Below are 26,057 nucleotides of genomic sequence, written 5' to 3' on the forward strand. Positions count from 1 at the left end.
GTCTATACCGATATACAAGTGGGGTCAGATTGTATTTAGTCTATACCGATATACAAGTTGGGTCAGATTGTATTTAGTCTATACCGATATACAAGTGGGGTCAGATTGTATTTAGTTTATACCGATATACAAGTGGGGTCAGATAGTATTTAATCTATACCGATATACCGCTGCAGTAGATTGCGTAATGCATCAGGTACGAAGAAATCCTCTCACTTGAAAGAGAATGTCGTCACGCAAGAACGTACCGTGAGTTACTGTTTTTCTAACCTTGACTGCCTTGATATAAATATTTTGTTTTCACTATTTTCTCACGTGAAGGGCATGTAAAGGTATAACAAAGGGTACACACACATATATGTACACATATATTTAACCGAATATGCTTTTTTTTTATTGTATTTGAATAAAAGGACCACAGTTGTTAAAACATACTTTTTTGAATGTACACTGTTTGTGGTATATCAGATGGGACAGACTATAGTGGAAATTGTATTAGGATAGCGGCACACGAAAGTCTCCATCCTTACTGTTTATGGAAGTAGCGCCTCCTTTCTAGTGTTTATATTACAGGCGTGGATCAGTACAAAACCACACACCTCAGACTACGTCTTAGTATAGCGGCACACGGAAGTCTCCATCCTTACTGTTTATGGAAGTAGCGCCTCCTTACTAGTGTTTATATTACAGGCGTGGATCAGTACAAAACCACACACATCAGACTACGTCTTAGTATAGCGGCACACGGAAGTCTCCATCCTTACTGTTTATGGAAGTAGCGCTTCCTTACTAGTGTTTATATTACAGGCGTGGATCAATACAAAATCACACACATCAGACTACGTCTTCTGTATTGATTTTTATGATGTAGCGTATAACAAAACAAACCGTTTACTTACTCATTTCCTCTGTGATCATTTTCTTTCCTTCTAAGTTTTTTGACATGAATGATGGGAATCATTCTTCTTTCTATACGTGACTTTGCGTGAAACAATTGTGGGCAAATACGTGATCCCTTTTTTTTTATTCTACGCAAAAACAATAAAAAGTTTATTATATTTAAGTGCTAACTAGCCTGATAAGGAATGAAAAAAAAACAAAAAAACACACACACACGGAGTTTTGAAAATATAAGCGACAAACAGTTACAGTTACCTGTTTTATTTATGTACCATAGATAGATATATAATGATTAAATGCGGCTGACATTTCACGTGAAACCTAAATGTATTTTCTTTAGTGTGATTGATTATATATATATTATGTGTTACCGAGAATGGCTTACTGCGGGGAGAAAATCGACAACTTTCATACCCGTGCACCAAGGAAATTGCTGTTAAGCCAATTCGTTGTGCGGATTATTCGAAAGACAGCATAGAAAACGACATTTCTATATATTAAAAAGAAACTGGCTATTGGATTGGATTCCATCGACCATTACGTGAATGGCTTCGATTAATTCATTAGTCTAATAGCGTTTTATTTCACAACGTAAGTCAAGATGTTTTTTTCTGAGCCAGGTTATTTATTACGTTGCCATGAACACCACATCAGTAGTACCGTAACATGCCAGTAACAGTTTTAATGGCATATTTAAGAAAATATGTTGACACCAGATAACAATCTACAAGTTTTGAGAAAATGCTGTCTCGTTTACATGTTATGCTTATAAAGGTGATTACTCCGTTGGACGCTAGATCGTACTTTGTTGGTATCCCCCTTTTCGGACCAGAGGGGTGATATTGATATCCCGTCGTTTTTTTCTCTTGTCATAACGGAGGTTATGTTGTTAACCATGTTGTATGAAACTTAGTAAAAACTTACTAAATGTATACAGTTACTGCTTGAAATATTCATTAATTTAATTTAGTAGTTTGTTTGTAGTTAAGCACAAAGCTACACAATGGGCTATCTGTACTGTGCCCACACCACATATATCGAAACCCGACTTTCAGCGTTATGAGTTCGCAGACTTACTAAAAGAAAATCGATAAATGTATAGTTTACAGGCGAGACTTCTCGGAACTGCGCAGAAATGAAAGTAGGAACATTTTTTCATTTTCCTTGCGACTGACATGAGATAAGTATTACATAATTCAAAAATATCAATTCTAAACTGTGTTTAGTTAAAAATTGTTGAAATCATATAATTATTATTTATTTAAAAATAGACTAGAATATACTTTCTACACAGAATAGAAAGGCAGGACAACTACAGTCAGTGTAAGAACAACTTGGAAGATCAAACTTGCCTTATGACGCAGCGCTTTAATTACATCAGTGATGATATTTTTCTTGACTGTAATGCACCTATCTGCATTACAATAATTGTTGCAAACTAGTTCATTGCTAGTCATCTATTCCTGGCCTGCCCAATCACTAGATCTTAGTCCCCAGCGAAACGTTATTGGATATTCTTAAAAGCATATTTCGACTTTACTCTCCAGTTTTAATATCCCTAAAGTAATCGAAGCATTTCCGAATGTGGAGTGGTACTATGTTCCTTTTGAAAATTTCCGGCTTTATCATATTTCGTTTTGAAACAGACATAGCTCTATTCTAAAGACTTCTGGTGACCCAACGCTCTTTAAATATGTTTTCATTTATTGACCAATTCCAGTATACACACGTATGGTGAGGAAACTTGTCTGATTGTTTCTCGTAAGTGATTTTAGAACAGTAAGGTTTACAAGTAGGTTTTAGATTAGTGTATCTCACCCTAAACATTTCGATAGTATTGAATTGATGCATTACCAAAGGTACCGTAGAAATGAGTATATACTAGAAAAGATAATTCGATGACGAGGAACCCACTTTGAGACTAATAATGGCTGGAGACGACTTGAATGGGTAATGAAGAAAAACTTTAATATAAGTTTAACATAACAGCAAATGTACAACGTTTCGACAAGGTTTTGTCATCATGTTGTTGGGAAGGTCGAAACGTTGTACATTTGCTGTTATGTTAAACTTATATTAAAGTTTTTCTTCATTAACCATTCAAGCCGTTTCCAGCCATTACTAGAAAATATAATTGTATTTTCCATTGTACTTTTAGTTTCGAAACCATTCTGCCATGAAAGTTTTTAATCTCATCCATACATGTTGCATAACGTTAGACTGTTTTAATCTTAGGTTGAGATCAATAATGTTATGTATACAAGTTTGTCATTGTTTAAAAGAGCAAGTGTTTCTATCTAACGCGCTGTGGACGTAATCATGTCATGTGATTCATTTTACTGTGACGTTCGTTTATTCTGAGTTTACACGACTACTTTGTCATAGTATTGCAGACCTGTAGGCCGTCAGTAACCAGACTGATGTAACAATAACAAGAGATGTCTTGGCTTATTCGAATCTGTAGGGATTAATGTAGGATTAGGTGATTAATAGACATAATTGACAGCTTATATGTTTTATTGGGCCTCCCTGAAACATTAATATAAAACACAGTAACGAAATTTAACTCGGCAACATAAAAGCAAATATATTTGTGGCTCTTCTCAGCTGCTGAATTGAAGTATTTCTTTACATTTAGTTATTTGTGGACTAAAACTATTTGTCAATTTTCTCTTTTGTTCTAATTTTTGTTGCCATTCAGTTTTTTGCAGTTTGGCAGCTATCCTGTTATCAATCCACAAAATGAAAGTTTCCCGGATAATTTCTTCTTCCACCGTAAGGACCTATATCACGTAACCATGCTTACGAACTCTGATCCAGTCCTTCTTAACGTTACCTGTCCGACGCCAGGAGACTGGTTTGTGGTAGCTTTTATGACAGAAAACTCTCAAAAAATAGTACAAAAAGTAAGCTACAAACACGCTACCAAATTTGATTACAAAACTTTGCAGTTTTAAAATTTTCAGACGAATTTACCCTTTATTCTGTAAATGTGCTGTTAAATTCGACTCGTTTTAATTGCTTTTGTTTCTTTGTTATTACCTAGGAGATAATACCTGTTATGCACATGGAGAATATTGCTGTAATACTGCACATTGTGCAAGGATATCGATATCAATATCTTTCCACGGTAGTTCAGATGATATCTCGGCTTCACCAACCTTTGAATGAGAATGACCAGTCATGTGGGTAGTGCTAATTGTTCTGGGTAAATACAATGTTCCTTGCAAAATAAGAAACATTGGCTTTGGTCAGTCTGGAACAAAATGTCGAAGAGTAAGCAGTTTGAAAAAAAGAAGTCTAGTAAAAAACTAGACAGCCCATCACTCATAAAAGCAAGTACACACACACACAGTATTTGTGTTAAATGTTATTACAATAGATTGTTCATTTCATATTTTATTCTGTGTCTACTCTCTTTATTTCATTCAGTCTCACAACTCAGTTATTCAGATATTTATCATTATTTCTTAATAAATATCGTGATCAAATATCTAGTTATTCTGCAGGCCTGTCTCATTGCTTTAAAGTTAATTCAGTTTTTTACCTGGATATATCACAGAGTGGATGGGAAGGAGAAATTTTTATTTTATACTACCAAAACTAATTGGCTTAAGTAACTAGAAAAACTTTGTTTCACTGTGCCAAAAATAGTTGATTTTTCCTTTTATTTATCTATATATAGACAATAATTAATATTTTTATACTGTAACTCATGTAAGAAGAAGCTTTACAAAAAGTTTCATCTCAGAAGAGAAGTACATAAGAAAAAGGACTCTAGGATATGAGAAATAATGCCTTTGTCTGTAATTCTACCAAACAGTGCTATGAAATCAAATAATTAACCACATAGTTGACTGTTGTACATTTATTTAGCCTTTGAACAGTAAGTGCATGACTGTTGTGTGTATACCACTACCTGCTTATAGTGCTAGCCTAGAGGACTTAGGATATAGCTATTTGTTAGTGGTAGTATTCCAGTTCCAGTAGTTGAAGTAGACATTTTGTAAAAAATGTAGATAGTTTTGTTTATTCAGGTGAATGGAATTAATGTTAGAGCTTCACTGGATAAGACTGTTAAACAGTTTATTCATCCAAGATATGGAATCATGGAGTTATACTAAAAGTGCCAGCTAACTGAGACTATAAAAATAACTATCTTTATTACAACACTTAACATAAACACAGTGTGTGTGTACCTGCTTGCCAGTTGGACTGAATGATGCAAGGTTTTGTACATTTTCCTTACCTTACTTGTACTCAACTGGGTTTATATGCCTTGCTTTACCTTCTGCTCATTGATTTAGATTTAAAGAAACCCTGGTTTTATATTGTTTGACTGGTGCTATACTGTGCGACAAGTTATTCTCAGAATATATACTTGAGACATTAACTTCTATGAGTATTTCCTGAACAGCCATTAAAAACATTACTAACTTAATTCTTACACAAAGTTGCATTAAGCAATGTTCTTCATGGTCAGCAATAGGATACTTGTAACTTTGAGAATAACAAAGAAAAATAAGGTAACTTGAAATACGATCAATTTAACAGTTTTCTCAATGATGTTTTATGTGAAAGCCTGCACATATTCAGAACAAAGAATTAAATTAGAATCAATCATAACACCACAAGAAGGTAGAAACTCATGATTTGTTCCTATACCACATTTTTCTGTCTTTTTTACCTCAGGCTTGTCCCAAACTGATAATTAACTTTTTTTTTTTTGTTTGAGAGTTATGGGGGTGCCAAAATAATTAACTTTAATCTTACAACCAATAAATTTTAGAATTGCAGGATTTCAAACACTTACACATCTCACAGGCATCACAACCCTTAAATAAAGATACAAGATAAATGAATAAACCCTTTAACAAAGAAAATCATAAAATTAAACCCTTGAACAATGAACATCTTACCCAGAAATATATAATACATTAAAAATGAAATTATTCATATCATAATGTACATCATTGAAAAATCTCTTTCAAAATCATGAAAATTTAAAAATAAAGCCCTTTAATATTGATAAAATGTATCAAAATACCCTTTAACCTGGAAGTGGTCAAATAAATATTCTATAAAATTATACATATTATCTTTTAACAAAACTAAAGACATGAATCAAACATACTATATAAATTAAAAGCCTTTTACAGCTAAACAAAAGTACATAATACATAAAAAAAAGGAACTCTTTAACATTGATAATAGGATACATAAAGTAAAAAAACTTTAAACGTATGTTAATCTGAAACTTTATAAAATCAATATATACACTGAACTAAATTTTTCTTACAGTTTGTTGATTATTTTATAATTTTAAAAAAATTATCTATGAATTAAACTATGTTGAAGAACTTTTGAGTTCAATGTTTGTTTATTGTTACAAAGCTATATTGTTTTTGCAACAGGGTCTTTATCATTCCTGTCAGGCATGGTTTTCATCCTCACTAAGCTTAAATCTAGAGAATTCAATAACCACACTATATCCAGGAACTTCTCTACTTCAGCACATGACATCTGACCAGTTCTACAGGTAGTGTACAGTGATATTTATTGGTTGTTATAGTTTCATATATAATTATTTTTAAAATTATTCCTTCTATGTATTTGCTGCTTTATTAAAAAGTAATATACACAAAACTCTGATTTTTTAGTAGAAAGTTTTGATCTATGAATGGTCTTAGCTTTGCAGCTTGTGATTTTAGTTACAGTGCATTGATTACACTTGTATTTGACTACTTAAGTAATTCTCCAATAAAAGATTGATGTGATTTTCTTTCTTACAAAACCTGTTAGATTTTTTACACCAAAAAATACTTGGTCTGTACGAGTTAGCATCTCCAACTGTAAGACAGAACAAGAGTTAACAGAGAATGAGTGCTCTTTGATGGTGATGGCCAGAGCTTTAGCGCTGCCTTCCTCTTACCTGTTGCCAGATGTTTCAAGAACTACAATAATCGACTGTTCAGAGTTAGAACCTAAAGTTGACTGTGCTCTTGAGATGATCCCTATAGAAGATGACTGGAACTACATTCTGATTTCTTTAGTTAGTAATAGCAGTGCAGAGTTCACTATCAGAGTAGAAATAGCAGGTGAGCCAAGAAACTTGAATACCTGTTAATTTCACAAAGATTTATACTATGTCATTTTATTTAGCTTAAAATGTGTACATTTAGTTAGGGAGTCAAGATTATTTCTCGTATGATACACTAATATTAATAAGGTCATATGTTAGTTGGTCAGTCAAAAGAGAAGAAATTGATTGTACATGGTAAACTGGCATTAAATTTAACTTCATCACTTTGGATGATAAATATATTTGCCTTATAAACTAATTAAGATCTGAATTGAAAGCAAATGTTGTAATGATTTATATTGTTATGTAGGTACTTTTGGATTATTTGGTAAAAGGAATGAAAAGTCCAGTCCATTTAATAAAAAGGAAAGCATTTTATTTCCTTTACCACCAAGTCCACTGAATGATAGGCTTAACTTCACAAATAATGTTAGTCATTTATTTGCTAATTTCTCCCATATCTCTAGTTCTTCATTGGAATACAAATTAAAAATTCACAAAACCAAAGTAACAGACTGATTTGGTAGCTAAGTAACCAATTCAACAAATAAGCCTACTTTACTTTAACTGGCATTTCTATATCATTTAAATCATATCCCAAACTCTTAAGAGTCTCAAGAAAATTCCAGAAGTCATGTGCTCATCATGTCACATTAAACTCTCTCTTGCAAACAATACAAACGTCCAAATCAAAATATTAAAAACATAGCCCACAACAAAAACTTAGCTCCTTAATTTTTGAAATGTAGAATTACCTTTGATTGTTAGTAGAAAAAGATGACCAAGATTGTTAAAAATCTACTGATATATTTGCTTTTTAGGTTGCTGTTTTAATGTTGATACAGAAGCATAATTTGTTTATGCAGGGATTATCAAAAGTAAATGATCAGAAAGGGTTTAAATCAGTGTTTACTAATAATCTATAAACTTAGCATAACTTGAAACATACTTTTGGAAAGGTGTGTAGCTCTGTTAGGTATAATTTTGAACCATAAGTTTTATCACTGAAACTCCACCAATTAGGTCTGGTGGAAAAAAAGCTACTAATCACTGTAATTAATATTGCCTTTTTTGATAATAAGTTTTTAAAATTTAATATACATATTTGTTTTTCAGTATGTGAAGACAACAAAGAAGACATGAATCAAGAACTAGTTCCAACTGTTCACCATGAGAACATTCGATCAATCCCATCTGTATTGAATTGGGACAATAAAACACTGTCTGAACTTAACTTAGAGACAGAGGCCTTTACAGCTGCCCCCTTTTTGCACAAATCATCTCATCATCCCATAATTCATTATTCAAACATCAAGGCTTCATGCTGGGATGAAGTGCCTTTAGTTCGTTACACTTTACAGAACTTAGCTTTTAAGTATGATGTATTTCCTGGGAACAATTCATCTGTACCTGCTCAGATTTATGTTTCTACAGAAGTTCCCACCCTCATGAGGTTTGATGTGTTTCCTCTTCAAGACATTGGAGGTACATTAGCTTTGAAGCTTGCTCTTCCTGCTACTGAAGTAAGCATCTAGAAACAATTCTATATTTTGTCATTTTTAATGTAGGTTTGAAAAAATTATTGTTCTATGTTTTTTGGTGGTGATGGTGGTAATTCATTTTTATTAGGAACTACTTAGCCAAATGGGAACAGGATTGGTCCATTGGGCTCACCCCTTATTGAACAAGAAATATTGACCATATTTCTGAATTTATTACATGTATCTACATGAAATATTCCAAGCTTTGAGTAAAAAAAATGTATAAATCTGTCATACACAAAAAATCAGATGTGTTACAAAAGTATTTGTACTCAAGATATGTCTGTGAATTGACAATGTCAATCTAATTCACTCTTTAACAATTTGCATATTGCACTTGTGTAAGCTCTAGATCCTCTGAAATGCATATCTAGATTTTTTTTTCAATATCCCTGTATATTGTATTTTTTATTTATTCTCCTCATTCATGAACTGTTGCTAAATCAGCAGTTTAAAGTAAAATAAATAGTTGATAACTCTAACATCAAATACATAATACCACTCTGTAAAAGGTTGTGATGTACACTTTAGGCAAGTATGAGGACAGCTCTTTGAGAGGTTATATCTTAGGTTTTAGAAAACACAAAGCTAAAAGAATAGACAGTTATTCTAATTGAGAGTTAGGTAACAACAAGTTTAATTTTGTATACTAATATTAGAAGTATTTTGATAAATTGCTAGAATTGGAAGTTTATATTGTTACAACAGCGGAAGTCATGTGATGCTGGTAACATGTCATGAGATTCTCAAAGGATCTTGAATTGTCCTGGCAACTCTAGTCTGTTCCAGGCACACTCTTTTTTAGTATATAAGCCGGAGATAGATTGAAGATAGAGATAATTGAGTCAAGTGAACAGTAGGCACCGTAAGTAAAGTGTGTGAATCACTGTGATTTATAGCGTGTGTTTGTAAAAGTAGTCAAATTTAAAGTGACTAACATTTCTAGATGAATAGAGTAATTAAAGTGTTAGTAAGTGAAAAAAAAGCTAATTTACAAGAATATAAAATACTTGTAATATGAAGTTGTATTGAAGTAGGTATAAAGAAACTTTATAAGTTACTGCTATGACAAAGAGGGACAATGAAATATTTATTTTCAAGCTTAAAATCTGACATGTTACACTTGTTAAAACTGCATAAAAAGAATCCAGGAGTAGATAAAGAGGGACAATGAAACTTTTATTTTCAAGCTTAAAATCTGACATGCTACACTTGTTAAAACTGCATGAAAAGAATCCAGGAGTAGATAAAGAGGGACAATGAAACTTTTATTTTCAAGCTTAAAATCTGACATGCTACACTTGTTAAAACTGCATAAAAAGAATCCAGGAGTAGATATTCTAGTAATAATGTTGTTGTTGTAGGGTAGAAGAAAGGAACATGGCTGGAGTGTTCAACAACTTCTCTACTAGTGAAAGAATAGATTTCTAATTTGAACAATTTCTTCAAAGGTGGAGAGTAATAGAATATGAAAATTAAATTTTAATACTGTGAAGCTAAAAGTAATGCATTTGGGTTATAGAAATTTGAAAAGAACTTTCCTCTTGTGTGAGTCAAAGATAGGATTTAAATGTGATGGCTGAAAAAAAAAGCTTGAAACCTAAAGATGGGTGTTTAACTGTGATTAAAATATCTAATGAAGTTCTGAGGACTTTTATCTATAAACTTGTAGTTTAAGAGCAAGAGAGTTATTGTAGCTTATAAGGCTTTATTTAGAACACTGTGTGGTTTCATTTCCATAACTACGGGTATGATATTAACATGCTGGAAAAAGGCAAAGATGTGCTGGTAAAATGTTACAGTTTTTAAAATTCTGAGCTAAAAATAAATACTTAAAAACTTTGACTTTTTTCTGGATCATAGAATAGCTAGGGATGACGAAACTTAGATATTTAAAATTGTTAGGACTTGAATAATCTGCCGATGGGTGGTCATTATTAATGTTGCAACAGAAAGGTTGTAAATGAAAACTTGAAAATTAGGGATAAAAGATTTAACTTTTGGAAACCTAGATACAGAAAAATATTAAGAGCTTTACACTTGACTTTGTGCTGAGTATATTATTTAATTATTTTAAAATTTCATATGTACTGTGTACCCTATGTGCATGGGTGGGGGTCAAAGTGTGTATGCCAGGATTTTTTTTACAGAATGCCATTCAACATGCATTATGTATATGATGTCAGAATTATCAACTATTGATTTTACCATATGCTGCTGATTTAACAATAATTTATGCTAGAGGAGAGTGAATATTAGATACAGTATACATAGATATTGAAAAAATTATAGATATGTATTTCAGAGGTTCTAGAAGTTATGCAAATGCAATACGCAGACTGTATAATGGACAAACATATTTTACCTCTTCACGTGAACGTCAACTTGCACTTCGACGTGTAAGAGACTGAGTCAGACTAATGTCCGTTCACCAAAATATGTTAAGTACAAATACTTTTGTAACACATCTGATTTTTTTGTATGACAGATTTGTAGTTTACTAAAACCTTGCCACATTTTGCATAGATACACAATAGTAAATTTAGAATTATAGTCAACATTCCTCCTCCAAAATGAGATCAGTCCAATGGACCAACTCCTTGCATATTTGGTGAAGGAACATTTTGTTTTGTTTTGGCTGCTGTGTTTGGTGATACTGATGGATAGCAAGATAATATTAATAGACTGAATGACCTTCTTTTATGTTGGTCTTATGTTATTAAGTTTTACCATTGTTAAAGCAATGTACCAAGTCTTTAAATGAAACTTAGATTTTCCACTTCTTTCATTGCACTTGCTTTTATACTTTTCATCTATATTTGGTGCTCATATTAATTTTCCTCTGTAAAAATGAGCTGTAGATAAACATGTACATCTTCTGTCTTCATCTATTCTAGCCCTAGTACTCTTTCACAGATTGTATTCTGACATATCTATGATATCTGAACATTTAATTTTCATTCATTAGAAAATGATACTCTGCATATTAATTTGGTAGATATCAGAGTAGTTCTTGTTTGAGTGAAGGTTTAGGCAAAGGAGATTATTATACTTGAAAAGCATTGTTAATGGACTGCTAACACCAATCTTCAGCAGGTCAAATTGTTCAGGTTGTTTAGACTTTATAAATTAGGAATGTGGCTGTAGTTTTGAGCTTCATAAGTTAGTTGAAAAGAAAAGGTAAAGCAAAGTAAGATTGAGCATAAAGAGAGCTTGGCCATAGGGGAGAGCTCAAGTTGGGATGAATTATGATGTTATCATATTTGATCTGGAGTTCAAACTGTGCAGAAATGGTGTTTATGGTTTTGTAACAGGAAAGGGGTCAAAATTTCTTTAAAACCTGCAGTTTTGCCTTTTATCCCCAAAGTAAGTTATAAACTCAAAAGATGTTTTGAAACTTTCAACAACAAAGCCTATTTCAAATCTATCAAGTGAAGATAGATTAATCTATGCTACCCATAAAATACCTTGTTCTTGTGAAAAAGTCAAGATAGGAGAAAACACAAATACTGGTCCTGTCATCAACCAGAACCAACAACAAATACTAGGCACTGAGAAGCACTGGAAAACTCAAAGAAAGATGTAAAGATTCATCAACTTACTCCGGAAAGTAATAAAGGCTTGGATTTTAACAAACTTTTGCTTCTTCCCTGTTACAAGACCATAAACACTGTGTCCACACAGCTTGAAATCCAGGTCAACTATTATGACGTTATAATACATCTCGACTAGAGCTCTTTCCTAAGGCTACACTATCATTGCTTTCAATCCTACTTTGCCTTACTTTTTTGGTTCCAATAACTCACAAAACTTACAATTACAGATGTATTCTTATGTGATAATGTATCAACAACTTGACCTGATGAAGATCTGTGCTTGCAGCTTGAAATGTCATCAAAAACTTCCTAGACAGATGCAGTCAATTAACGCCTATCAATTATACCACAATGGTTCCAAAATATAATCACATTCATAAAATATTATATATATATTTTTTTCCAATTTTATTGGCAAAAAAACAAACAAACAACCTGGGCTATAAATTAGTCAAGGGTTTGTAAGTCTAATACTTATTTTGTCCTTTCAGGTGTTATGCATCTCAACAACAAATAATATGAAAAGTAACTTTCTTTTCAGTTGTAGAAGTTAATGGTGTATTCTAAGCTGCTAAGTTATAATTCTTTCATTTGATCCTTTGGTACACTAATGTAACAAAAAATATAAATTACATTATATATATATATATATATATACTTACTAAGTTTTTTATTTTGGACAGGATGAAAGAACCAATGATTTTTCTGTTGAAGCATGTGTAGAGTATGGATTACGGCCCATATTAACACCAAGTGGAGCATGTTTAACACAAATGTCAGTTTTGGTTAACAGTAGCTCCTGGTACACTAGGCTTAAAACTTTAATGATTCCATACCCTCAGGCAGGGAGCTGGTATATCAGTCTATTATCCCGTTGTTATTTGGAGGAACGAAACAACAATGCAAGGTTAGTTTTAATTAGAAACTAATCTATTTGTTCCATTCTTATTTTTTACATAGTAAGAAAAGAGTTTTGATTCTGTAGATATTGTGGTATTTTCAAGTCAAATTAATTTTACTTAAGAGTGATGTGACAGGTCTGCAGAATAACAAGAAATTTGTTATGGAATAATACTGAATTTCCGGATATGTGAATTGTGAGAATGAAATAGAGATTGGACACAAAATTAACATGAAATGAAAAATCTTTATTGAAACACTAAAGACAAATACTTTTACTGGATTTACCTTTAGACTACTTACTCTTGAAGATCATTTACCATACTGTTTAAATCCAGTGTTCTGTACTTTGCAAGAAATGTTGTATTTATCCAGTGTGATTAGTGCTACCAACGTGACCAGCCATTCTCATACAAGTATAGGTGAGCAGTAACCTTGCAACACCACCTGTTCTACCATTGAAGGGCACGGCTATTCACATTCTTGTACAACATGCAGTATTACAGCAATAACTACCATGTGCAGAACAGGTATTATCTCTTAGAGAATGACAAAAGAACAAAGGCAGCTAAAACAAGGTGAACTTAATGGCTTTCTTGACCATATGTGATGTGAAACTGCACACATATACAGAATAAAGGATAACCTCAGAATAAATACTATTATAATACAAAGTTAGAACACATGAAATATTTTTATACCACAATATTGTGATTTAGTCAAGTATATTGATAACAACTGAAACTTTATGATGTACTTCAATACTGAGTGTTGCTAAAGAATACTGAAAATTATCAGAAGTAATTAAAACACAATAGGTTTAAATTCCTGAGTTTACACGATTGAAGGTAGCAAATATAAACAAAAGTAAGTCTGTTTTATAGTATCATTTGTAGACATTTGAATTATTTAAATTAGTGAGTTGAATCAAGGATTTATATTTGTAATGAATAAATATAAAGATGTTCTTTATTGAAATACACTAAAGACTTTTATGTTGTTGGGATAAGATGAAAAAAAAGCATCCAATAAACATATCAGCTTTCTGTTTTTCCTTGATTATTTATTAAAAATACCTGTCAGAGAGAAAAGTCTTTTAAGCAATGAGCAGTTTTTGTATATAATTTACTAATTTGCCTGAACTTGTCTACAAGAAGCAAGATTTAACATATATACAGCAAGTATGACATATTCATACTAAACTAGTTTTAATAACAATTGTATAGTAAAGCTGAATCTTAAATACTTTCTTTTATTCAGCAATACATTAGATGTGACATGTAATTCCAGCAAGATACCAGTCATTGTTCAGATCAGTTCACTACCATGTATTCTGGGAAAATGTGGAGATCATGGAAAATGCTATCAGTATATAAGTGGAGGTTTCATCTTCAGCACTTGTGTTTGTAGTGCAGGTATGACTTTGTACATGCTAGAGCGTTGTTTTATTTGTCTGTAAATATAGAGGGTGTCTCAAACATTTGTTGCCATAAGCTGAATGTCTATACATGTTTACAGAACTGATATGGTACTGAAAGATACTCCTCGTGTTCATCAGTGCTCATTGCCATTAACAGCTAATTTCTTTAAACTGACAATGGCAACTGATTGTTGGGATACCCTGTATATACATTAGATTTTTTTTTTGTAATTCATTAGAAGCATTTTTTTAATGTTTTGGTTTCACATAAAATACGCCATTACAAATAACTGGTCAATTTATTGGGACCCTGTGTAATAATGGACCATAGTATAGACACCATAAAATTCTGGCTGGAATGCAAATGACTTTTCAGATACCCTGTATATACATTAGATATTTTTGTAATTCATGAGAAGCATTTTTTTAATGTTTTGGTTTCACATAGAATATGCCATTACAAATAACTGTTCAGTTTAATGGGACTCTGTGTAATAATGGACCATAGCATAGACACCATCAAATTCTGGCTGGAATCTTGTTAAAATTTAGGCCATTATTCATGTAGTATGGTTTGCAGTTAGTTTACATATATCTCCAGCATAATACAGAAGAAAATTCAACATTAAATTTTCCTCTAAAATGATAAATTAGATCGAGATCTTGTGATTATAGTGGCTAAGGAAGATCATTGAAGTCTATATTTCTTTATAAATCAATCTTGGAAAACATGAGCATGATGGATTAATGGATTATTGTTTTGGAATAATTTTTTTCCACTGCGGGATGATAAAAATAGCAACTGTTCTTAGGTACTATTCACCTTATCAAAGGAGTTAACTTGCATTGTTACAAGGACGTCTGCTTTTAACAGAAAATTATGTCAAGTAATTTGCACTGTTAGAATGCAAGAAAGGCCTTGTAGTTCTCCATATTTGTATTCTACCATCTATCAGTCCACATCATGTTTCCAGTTATTCATTGTCCATAGTTTACATCATAAGCATTCTGTAAGCCATGTTTTTCTAGTTTGTATCAGATGTAAATGGTTTTCAGTTGTTCATGTAAATGGAGTGTTATAGAGGTATATACATATTGGATAGTCTCAATAAAGTGGTTAATTAAGTGTGTGTTACTAATATATTTGTGTTATATATTTTGTGTCAATTCAATTCAATTATACAAAAGGTCTGATGAAGAAGATCCCTCTTTAAGAATTTGAAAAAATTGATAAGTAAATGTTAAATGGTTTTTTAATGTCTAAAGATTATGTTAGTTTATCTAAATTTTATCTATATATTTTTATTCATTTGATTTTGTACTCATATGACAATGTAAACTATATTTTATTTTGTTAAGTTATTTTGGGTGAATACATATATTTTTCCATAACAGTGATTTTCTGATTAGTGTACATTTTTCTTGAGTTCAGTTCTTATTAATCAACATATCTTTTAAGCATAGTACAAAGTATATTAAAAAGATATAATTTGTTATATGCAGGTTGGCAAGGTTGGGGTTGTACAGACAGCAGACATGCACTGTCATATGGCCAGCTCTTGCAAGCTGTTCTTTTGCTGACTTTAAGCAACATATTTTTTATTCCTGCTATTGTCCTAGCTTTCTATCGTCATTATTATATAGAAGGAATAGTCTTCTTCCTTACTATGTCTTCTTCAATGGTAAGTTTTAAGTTCTGTGCAATAAATATTGACTGTTTTATGGTAAAAGTATTTAATTGTGTAAAGAACTAACCCTAAATATTGGATGAAATCTTGTTTACTTGCTTTTAATTATGTACAAAGCTACACAAGGGCTTTGTGCTCTGCCCACCATGGGTATCGAAACCCGGTTTCTAGCATTGTAAGTCTGCAGACATACTGCTGTGCCACTGGGGGGCTGGATGAAATCACTAATTTGTTTTTTAAATACATATAAAACTCTGGCAGTATTTGTGGGACTAATTGCAGTATTGATGGTATTTTTGTTTAATTTTTTTTTTTTGTTGTGACTCTTATATTATTAGGGACTCTGTAACCAACAAAGTTGTGGATCCACAAGAAATGTGGTGCATAAATAGTTTAGACAAATGTGTTTAAAAATATGTTAGAATTCATATATATCCCACTGATAATTTTTGAAAGTCTGATAAAAGATGATTGGCAAAGTCATTAAACAAAGTTTAAAATTTTGTTGGATAGTCAACATGGTTTCACTAGGGGAAAACCTTGCCTTACTTTGGCATTCTTTAAAGAGATTGTTGCTCATTTAGATGAGGGTATGGGTGTGAATTTTGAAAAAGCATTTAATTGGTGCCATATGGAAGGCTTTTTGAAAAAGTTATCTCTGTAGGTGTAGGGAACAGGTTAGCTCATTGGATAGAAAAGTGGCTGGATGGAAGAAAGCAGATGGTTATTATAAATGGAGTTTAGTCAAACTTACTTAATGTCATAAGTTTTGTACCTCATGGCTCATTTGTAGGACATTTGCTTTTTTGATTTACATAAATCATATATATGAAGGAATGGTCAGTAAAATACTTAAATTTGCTGATGATATTAAGATTTTGGGTGTTGCCGACTGTGAGTAGAATGATACTACTTTACAAAAGAATTGGTATTACTTGGTGAGTTAGATGAATAAATGGCAGATGGTTTTTAATTACAATAAAGGTAATGCATGTGGGATATCATAATTTGAATTAAAGAGTATAAATTTTGATAGTATTATGAAAAAAAAAAGATATTGGTGCTCTGGTTGATCAGTCTCTTATACCATTCAAGCAATGTTCTGTTGCTAGTGGTAGAGGAAATAGGATTTTAGATTGTGTCTAAGAAAATATTGAATACAAGTCTAAAAAAGGTTATAATTCCATTGTATAGGTCACTGGTTAGGCCAAATTGATTTCTCTTGAAAAAAAAAGAAGAGTTAGATCTGGTTGAGATATTTAAGGTTAAGTGAAGGGATAGTATTAATGCATATATTTTTTGTACTTATTGAGAATAATAGGAGTAGGGGTCACAGATATATATTTTGGCAGAGTAGGAGTAATCCTCAGCTAAGACAGTTTTATTTTTCTAACAGGGTGGTTGACCTTTAGATGTGGTGGTTACAATAAATTTACGGAAGTTTAAGAGAACACTTGATAAATATTTGTGTATTTCATTTTTAAGATATAGTTTAGTGGATGGGACAGTCTAGATGGACCAAATGATCCCTTTTTGTCCTTGAATTATATGCTATGTTATAAGTTAAAATACAAATTTATTGATACTAAATAGCAAATGAGTAAGAACATTATAGAGCTGTGCTAAGAGCAGAAACACAAAATCAAGATGCCACCATTTCTGTTTTGAAATTTAATGTTTTTACTGGTATAATTATCAGTGTAGTTATAAAAATAATACTTTTTCTTATGAATTCCTTTAGAAAGTAAGTCACAAATTAGTTTTAAGTCTTGACTTACTTGGATTCATTCTTTTGTAGTTTTATCATGCCTGTGACACAGAGATCAAAACGTTTTGTCTCATGAGACTCAGTTTACTGCAGTACTGTGATTTCTATCTGGCTGTTTTGGCTCTATGGGTAACACTGATTGCCATGGCAAATCTCTCAGAGACATTACGATCTTTTGCACACATGGGTGGAGCTGTGGGAATTGCTATAGCAGTAGAATATGACAGGACAGGTCTGTGGACTTTTGTGATTCCAGCAGCAGTGGGATTTTGTATCTTGTCTGTATCCTGGGTAAGTAATAATAGTATTATACAAGATGTACTTCTACAGGGTCCCAAAAAGTGTTCATAACCAAAATTAAGAGTTACAAATATTTTTATTTAATTTGAGGTTCATATGTCATGCTGTGTCGTAGCCTACAGAGTGCATAATTCTTCTCATGATTCATGTCATGTGTATGTTTTACTGATGTCACAGTAGTACAAATTGCAATGTTAAGCATCCCTTATGTGATGTCATTTTAGTGTCTACTGACTGACTGACAGACAACACACAACCGTATAGTGGTGACTCATCCAGACAGCTTTTGGCCCCCTTTTGGGGAAATTACAAATAATGTAGCTTTGGGACCACAGTTAATAGTTTTCCTTACTAAACATAATTTATGGTAACATTATTATAATTTTTAATAATGTTACTCAACAGTAAAGTTGAATTTCAAGGCATTCAGGGGAGAATAAGCTGTAGAAAGTAAACACTTCTTGCTAGTAAAAAGAATGAGTAGGTATTGTTTTAATAGCATGTATAAATTTTGAGAAGTATGATATTATAATTTTTTTAAAGTTGAATTGTAACAGTGTTTTGTAATTTGAATTATTATTGTCTATGTTAGATTTATCCAAGACATTGCGAAACAGACCATTTAAAACTTTACATTAACCAAAGTCAAGTGGTTGAGAGAGACCAACACTTAACACATTTTTGTTTCAAACATTGTTTTTCTCAGCTTGTATTTCTTTATTTATTTAGACCACAATTTTTTCATAAGTTGGTTAACTTTTATAATGTTGTTAAAGTATAGCTTGTGACATCTTATTTCAACATTTCTTCATTTATGATAAACAATTTCTATACACATCAGAAAAACTAATTATATGTATTTTTTTTTTGTTAGCTGAGCAATTGTTTATCCATTTGCTTTTTATTTCTCATGGTCTTGTAATTATTCAGCTTATGATCCATAGCATCATGTCAATCATTTAGAACATGTAGTAAAACCAGTTTCTGAAAGCTTGTGGTTTGCAATACTGTAGGTGTATCACTGCAGACAGCAACACAGCTGCTACCCAAAGATGAAGACTTGGTTTCTCTGTATTCTACCAGGAGCTTTGTTTGCTGCTGGAGGAGTAGTTCTCTTTGCAATCCTTGAGACTCAGAACAACTACACCTATGTTCATAGTGCTTGGCATGCCACCATGGCTCTGTCTGTATTGTTTCTTCTGCCCAAAGAACGAGAAACCAAAGGTAGGCAGGAACCAATCAACACTTGTAGCTACATTCGTATAGAGGAGCTGAATGATGTTAGTCTGTCCTTGGACCATGGGGTATATGAGCACTTACTTCAGCCATCCTCGTGATTACAATGTATTATGCTGCATGTAATGCTACTGATTTATAGAATTATAAATTCTTTATTGTGTTCACATATGGCTGCTTTGTAGAAAGTTACTTTAGTCTCAAAATTATGTTGGTTACTAAATAATGGTGAGAGAGAGTTATTTGAAATATTTATTGGAATTACAGTATTTTAATTTATTAAAACAAACTAACTGATATTTAATGATATAAAACTTTGGACCAATCTTTTGAAAACAAATTAAAACAATTTTTTGATAGGAACATAATCAGTGTTAATGTGAATTTCATGTGGTTTCCAAATAACATTTATGATACATTACTTGTTGAAATCATTTCAAGTTTTGAATGTTAATTATGAGACTAAACTACTTTTTTGTGCTCTAAGATGAAGACTTTATCATAAGAATCAGAAATTTTTAATGAACTCTTTTAACTATCTTATGCTCAATATAGGTTGTTGTTATTTCAGAGAATGTACATTATTTAAATATACACATTATGGTGTACTTTAATGTATAAATGTACATGTATATAAACTTTATACATTGGTAAAATTTTATGTGTATTTGGCCTGTCATTTGTACTTATGTATAAGTTAGTAATGTGTGAAGACACCTAAAAAATTCAAATGTTTAGGTTAGAGACTAAAAACTGTATGTGATGTTTAGTAATGTTAGTGTTTTCATGAATGACACAGTTAATTTAGATAAGCTGGTCTCATGTGTTGTTTATGCAGCTCAACTGTTTTGTAAAATAATAATTTGTGCTCAACTTGTACAAATGTGTTAAATTTTAATTTTGTTACTTGAATTGTAGTAAAAAATAAATGATTTGTCATAGTTTTTTAGTTTAACAAGCACTTAGAATTTATTAGTTTATATGAAGTATTTGGGTAGAATTGATATTTCTGTTTGATTTTATCATCAGTTCTTTATTGAAATAAGGATAAATCTCAATTTGATTGCTTTTGCATTCATAAATAGTGAAACATTACAAATGATTTGTGTAAAAAAGTGAGTATTATTTATAAGATATAATTTTTTCTTCATCAGTTACATGTGCTCTAGTCTCTCCTCTGCCTAAAGTATATATTTTTTATATTTTCTTTGTAGCTCATTTACATAAACAAATTCCTTGTAAATACCTAAAACTTTTATCAAAATGGAGGTTTATTAGTGATATTCTAATAATCGTTTTTGGGATTAGTTCTGCTGGTGTTGGTATGTGTGCATTTATATATATATATATATATATATATAAGTGCACAACAAAAGTAGGAAACAAATTTACTTCAGAACACAATATTCAGGAGTTTTATGCTTTTATATACCTATTATCATAAAGGTATCAAAATCTTTGGAATGCTTCATTTCTATGGGTAGATCAGGGATAGAAATAATGAAATAAAATTACATTCATTTGAGGGAAAGCTATCAGGACAATTTCATTCCATCAGGTAAAGTTGCCTTTCCTCATGAATTGTTTTTTATTTAATTTATGCAGTATGTTCACATTCATTGGTCATAACTAAAAGAATATGAATGGACCATGCATTCCAGATCGGGAAAACCAACTAAAAAGATAAAATTCCTCAAGCAAAGTTGAATTCTTTGGGAATGTGGGAATGTAATATTTCGATCCCTGTAGATATATATATATGTTTGTATATAAATTAGGTTGAATAGAGATAGAACATAAATTTGCTGATTGAATGGTTGAAGTGCATGTTATTAATATAGCCCGATATTAAAGCTAGTCAGCAGATGAAATGAAACAAGACATAAAGAAATGCTGAACCAGAACTAATTAATATATTAATTATACCATATTTGTATTATCTGGTGTGATGTGATATCCATCTTAAATAATCAACTGCCTCTTCAATGTCATAATTTAAAATTGAGTCATGAAATGGCAATATTGTGTTTTAACCCATCTATCATAGGAGGTTAGCTGAAAGCCTGTAGTTATTAATTAAGAAGAAGCTAGTCATCTAAACAACTACCAAGTTCATTTCAGCATTAATATACAATTGTGTCAGTATAAATATAGAATAATAAACTTTTATGGATGGATAAAAAGTGATTGTATTATTGATATATCTGTAGTTACCATCTGTTGAGAAGGTCAGAAAGTACATTCCATTATCGTTGTATATGATAACAAGTTTTTATATTTAATGACTTTGAAGACTAATTGGTGATGTTTTTCTGTTCAGGAGGTTTGTTTAAAATACATATTTCGAAGATTTGTAAAGATTTGCATGATATGTTTAATTTGTAGAGTATCAAGATGGCATGATATATGTAAAAGCATGAAATAAATATGTATGGGTAGGTGTATTTAGTAAAATGTTTTTTAAATCTGTTGCTCTTATCATACATGAGAGACCACACAACATGACCATTAGACATAATAACACAAACATTGGAGTTAAAAACCTTAGCATTGGGATGTTTGCACTCATTTTATGGAGATGCTTGTAAATAACAGCATGCACAATTAAACACAAAAAATGTGATAATCTATTCTGTGTAAATAACCTGAGGATTAATGACTCTTTATTACATTTTTTTCATTAACATTTTTATGAGAAATGTTTTTTCTAGGAGTGCACTCAAGTCAGTCAAATTTGCTACAATAAACTATGGTGCTTTCTCTGTAGTGAAATACGTGTATAGATTCAGAATAAAAATTATACAATCACAAATGATTAAGATATTTTTGTTGATGAAAGAAAAAGTCAAATTTTAGGAAAATTATAAGAGTCAAGTTATATTGGTTATTAGACTGACAGCATTTTACAGTAAATTTTTCTGTTAAAAACATGAGTATATAGTTTTTTACATAATGTAATAGTTTTTTACAAAACTTTAGCCCAAGATGTTTTTTCATTATGAAAACTTGAACTTGCTTTATTAGAATAGCTGTATTAATAAATATACAGAAGAGGAAAACATTTCTTTACGTTTAAAAAAAATGTATATTCCAATGCAACTAAAATGAAGATTTTGGACAAGTTTAGAGTACTGAAAATATATAAACAGCAGAAAGCCCTTTCGTTTAGATTTTTATAATATTGTCTTAGGATAGTTTTCAAATAAGAGAGAGGAATTTGACTATTGATCCTAAAAAATGTGGTAGGGAGCACTAGTTTTATTTAAGCATGACATTTATATTTTAACCAGAACTCTTAAGACATGAAAACATCCTCTGGGAATCAGGGCCATATATAAGAGAGAGTAATTGGGAAATTTGCCCATGGCCTTGGAAAGCCAAGGGATTCTAACAGTCCAAGTTAAAATACATAAATAATTTTAAAGTGCTATTCCAGAGTTTGGAATCCAGTTCACTTGTCCTCTGATCCTGCTAGCCAAATGTCGGCATCTGCTAATGGTCACATATACACAAGAAGACAGTGAGAGAGAGAGGATAAAATCTTCTGGGTGGTTTGGTTGTGCAACATAAAATGCAGCATTTGTTTAAAACTTGAATAATTATATTCAAAATTCAGTAACTTCTACAGTGACACAAGAGGACTTTCAAAGGTTGTACTATAAGAACTAAGCCCAGTCTAGCGTGAGAGGGGTCTGTTCTGGTTCCTTGTCCTGGGGCCCATTATACCTAACTCCAGCCCTGCTATGAATCAGTTTAGCATGCCAAAGTATCCTGTTAATCACAAGTTTCTTCATTTTAGGGCTTTCTTTCTAACAGCTTTTTGATCATACAAATCATGAAATTGTAATTTAAGCTACATGTAAGATTAAAACATTTATTTAGTGTGAGGGTTCGAAATTTCCTCTTGTATATTCAAGGTTTATCAATATATCAGTCTTTGATGGGATTGAATTTATGTGGAACAAACCATCAGCTGGTTGTCAACACATTAAGATTACAACTAAAATATCACTTCAACATCATTTGCAGCTCTAAAATAGAATGCACATTAAAACAAAGAAATAAAAGGAGTTATATCACTTACAAAACCAGATTTAAGTTGCACTTCTTTTTTATAATAGTGTGTTAAATGCTGTTTTACTTATGAGTGTTAGGTACAATTCTAGTTAAAAATTACAGTTATATATTTCCTTTACTTATTTTCCTTGTAAAATTTCTTCACAGTTGGAAGAGCATTTCAAGTTATTCAACTTTTTCTAGCTTACAGACAGGCAACATTATAAACAGTTAAAAGCAAATTAGGAAAATAAAGGTTGACCTACACATAACACTGTTTGAAGTTAATCTTCCTATAACAAACAAAATAGTTTAAATGACAATGATACAACATAACAAGCAAAAGAAACAGATAAGTATACCCATATTGGCAGTATTGCTTTTGTTTGTTATATTACACTTTTCAAATTTTGAATTAAATGTACTCTACTCATGGTTCCATATGTCTTATGTTACTCTGAAATTTCTTTTGAATTCTGAAAGTTAATTATCAGTGTAGTACATTTTGTAATTCTGTAGCATTTTGAAAGTACTATCAAGATTATATGACTTGTTTAGAAACTCACATTTGCAAAAACAACAACAAAAAACAACAAATCCATGCTCAAAGTAGTTTATAAACAAAAATTATACTGGCTTATGTTATAGTTTATGCAGACATTATATTTCTGAGGTATTACATGGTTACCTCAGCCCTACTCTTGAACCTAAATCAACTTCTTTCCTACATGTTATAGCTTCTACTGTTGTGCAGCTGGGCTGGAAACTCCATGGATCTCTTAGGTATCTTGAAGATAACCAAATGGATGAGCTCTGAGCAGGAATTCCAGCATCTACCAGCTATCTCAAGTTAAATTTTGAACCAAGGCAACCATTCAGTTTTTATATAAGGCTTAGATTTTTTTAATATCATTAGTTTGGGATTGAAGACATTAAGTAGTATTTATTGGTTTTTAGTTACAGTGTAAACTTTATTATTTGCACACAACATTCATAAAAAACTGTATACCAAGTATATTTTGGATTTAAAAGTGGAATAAATTTATATTTAAAAACTTAAAAATTTGGATAATGAAAAACATAAATTTTTGGGAAACCTTTATTTTGTCTATAAAGGTCCACGTTATAATTTCTTTATTTATTTTATTTTATTATTTGCTTTTTCTTATCTTACTGACTATTTTTTAATATTAATGATGACCAGAAATATCCATAAAACCTAGAAATTCAATGTGTTGTAATGTTCAAATTGTAAATTTTTCTTATCTTCACTGCATTGTGTAATTTCAATGAAGAAAAGAAAAATCCATGCAAATTGTTCAAATTATTGTTTGACCTCTTAAGCTTTAGAATAATGTTAATAGTCATCCTTGGAAATTTGAGGATCTGCTCTCACCTCACATATTATGACTACTTACATTGTATGACTTGTAAAGAAGTATAATACTTTATAAGAACAGTGCCTTGAAGGTGAAAGTAAAGGGTCCATTCAAAGAAATATGTGACTTGGGGTGGTCTGGTGGTTGGAGCACTAGATTTGCAATCTGTGGATCACAGGTTCGAATCCCACCACTGAACAATCTCACCCAGTGAGTGGGTGGTGTTGATTAGGTGCCTTCCTTTTAGCCTATTTCTTCTAAATTAGGGGCAGCTAGCACAGATAACCCTCGAAGAAAGTTAATAAAGGCAATATTAATAAAAAAAATGTAACTTTGAAAACAAGTGGTTCCCTTACATCATAAAGGGGAAGATGCTTGTTTGAAGGGTTATTCCAATTCCTAACTAGTGGTGGTGAAAAGTTAAATTATTAATTCCATCACATCAACACACAGATCCATAGGATTACAGAAGTACAGGAGAGAAGACTCCAAATTGAACTCGTATTATAGTTGTATATAATTTTGGGTAGAAAATGTGTATTATACTTATAGGCTGAATTTATGTGTATTGTGTGTATGTATATATATATAACTTGTAAGTTGTGGAAACAGAATTAATATTACAGGAACATGCTCAAATGTGGACAAAGTTCACCATCACATCTATAGAATACTTCATTTGAAATAGATGTTTAATGGGAAGCATTATTGACTATGGATCGATATATACATTCTAAAAAGTTATAATATTTAAACATAGTGATTTATTCATTAGCTGAACACCATCCAAAACTCATTGAAGTTATTTTTTAAACCAAAAATCATTTTATACTAATCTGTGATTTTTAAACATTTCAAAAATTTACTTAGGATATTTAAAATTTTCTATCTTATTTTTCATCGGCTGTATTTCGAAACCACATTTTGCCAGGTGTCAGAGTATCACATTTTTTACCAATTTATATAAGAACTTTTTGCATAACTGCTCTAAAAAACAACCAAACAAAACTTTATCTATGTATTTTTGGTATGTAAGTTCTTTTTTCTTTTAAATATCTTATAATTTTATCATTTGAATTCAATCTCGGTTTTTGTCACTCTATTTGAGTGTGTTTTATCTCTATGAGACTCATAAATTGTAAATAAGTATTACAATTGTTTTTGGAAAAATTCACACGGACTGTTTAATAA

General features: G+C 31.4%; 1 protein-coding gene across 2 annotated transcripts in view; it reads left to right on the plus strand.

The window, feature by feature from the left end:
* LOC106468271 (transmembrane protein 8B-like) overlaps positions 1 to 24,535 on the plus strand; it is a 43,322-nt gene extending 18,787 nt beyond the window's left edge. Inside the window, exons 3-12 of one of the 2 annotated variants that reach the window (XM_013928689.2) lie at positions 3,602 to 3,806; positions 6,315 to 6,439; positions 6,703 to 6,998; positions 8,099 to 8,505; positions 12,803 to 13,026; positions 14,280 to 14,434; positions 15,943 to 16,121; positions 17,926 to 18,186; positions 19,209 to 19,419; positions 24,225 to 24,535. In XM_013928689.2, coding sequence (XP_013784143.2) covers positions 3,602 to 3,806; positions 6,315 to 6,439; positions 6,703 to 6,998; positions 8,099 to 8,505; positions 12,803 to 13,026; positions 14,280 to 14,434; positions 15,943 to 16,121; positions 17,926 to 18,186; positions 19,209 to 19,419; positions 24,225 to 24,304 — 2,143 coding nt within the window. In that variant the 3' untranslated portion in view covers positions 24,305 to 24,535. Of the gene's footprint in view, positions 1 to 3,601; positions 3,807 to 6,314; positions 6,440 to 6,702; positions 6,999 to 8,098; positions 8,506 to 12,802; positions 13,027 to 14,279; positions 14,435 to 15,942; positions 16,122 to 17,925; positions 18,187 to 19,208; positions 21,874 to 24,224 lie in introns of those variants that run through there. The other variant, XM_022396611.1, reaches the window with a different exon arrangement.
* The last annotated feature ends 1,522 nt before the right edge of the window (positions 24,536 to 26,057 follow it).

This window comes from Limulus polyphemus, unplaced genomic scaffold, assembly GCF_000517525.1.
Source record: "Limulus polyphemus unplaced genomic scaffold, Limulus_polyphemus-2.1.2 Scaffold2944, whole genome shotgun sequence".
NCBI lineage: Eukaryota > Metazoa > Arthropoda > Merostomata > Xiphosura > Limulidae > Limulus > Limulus polyphemus.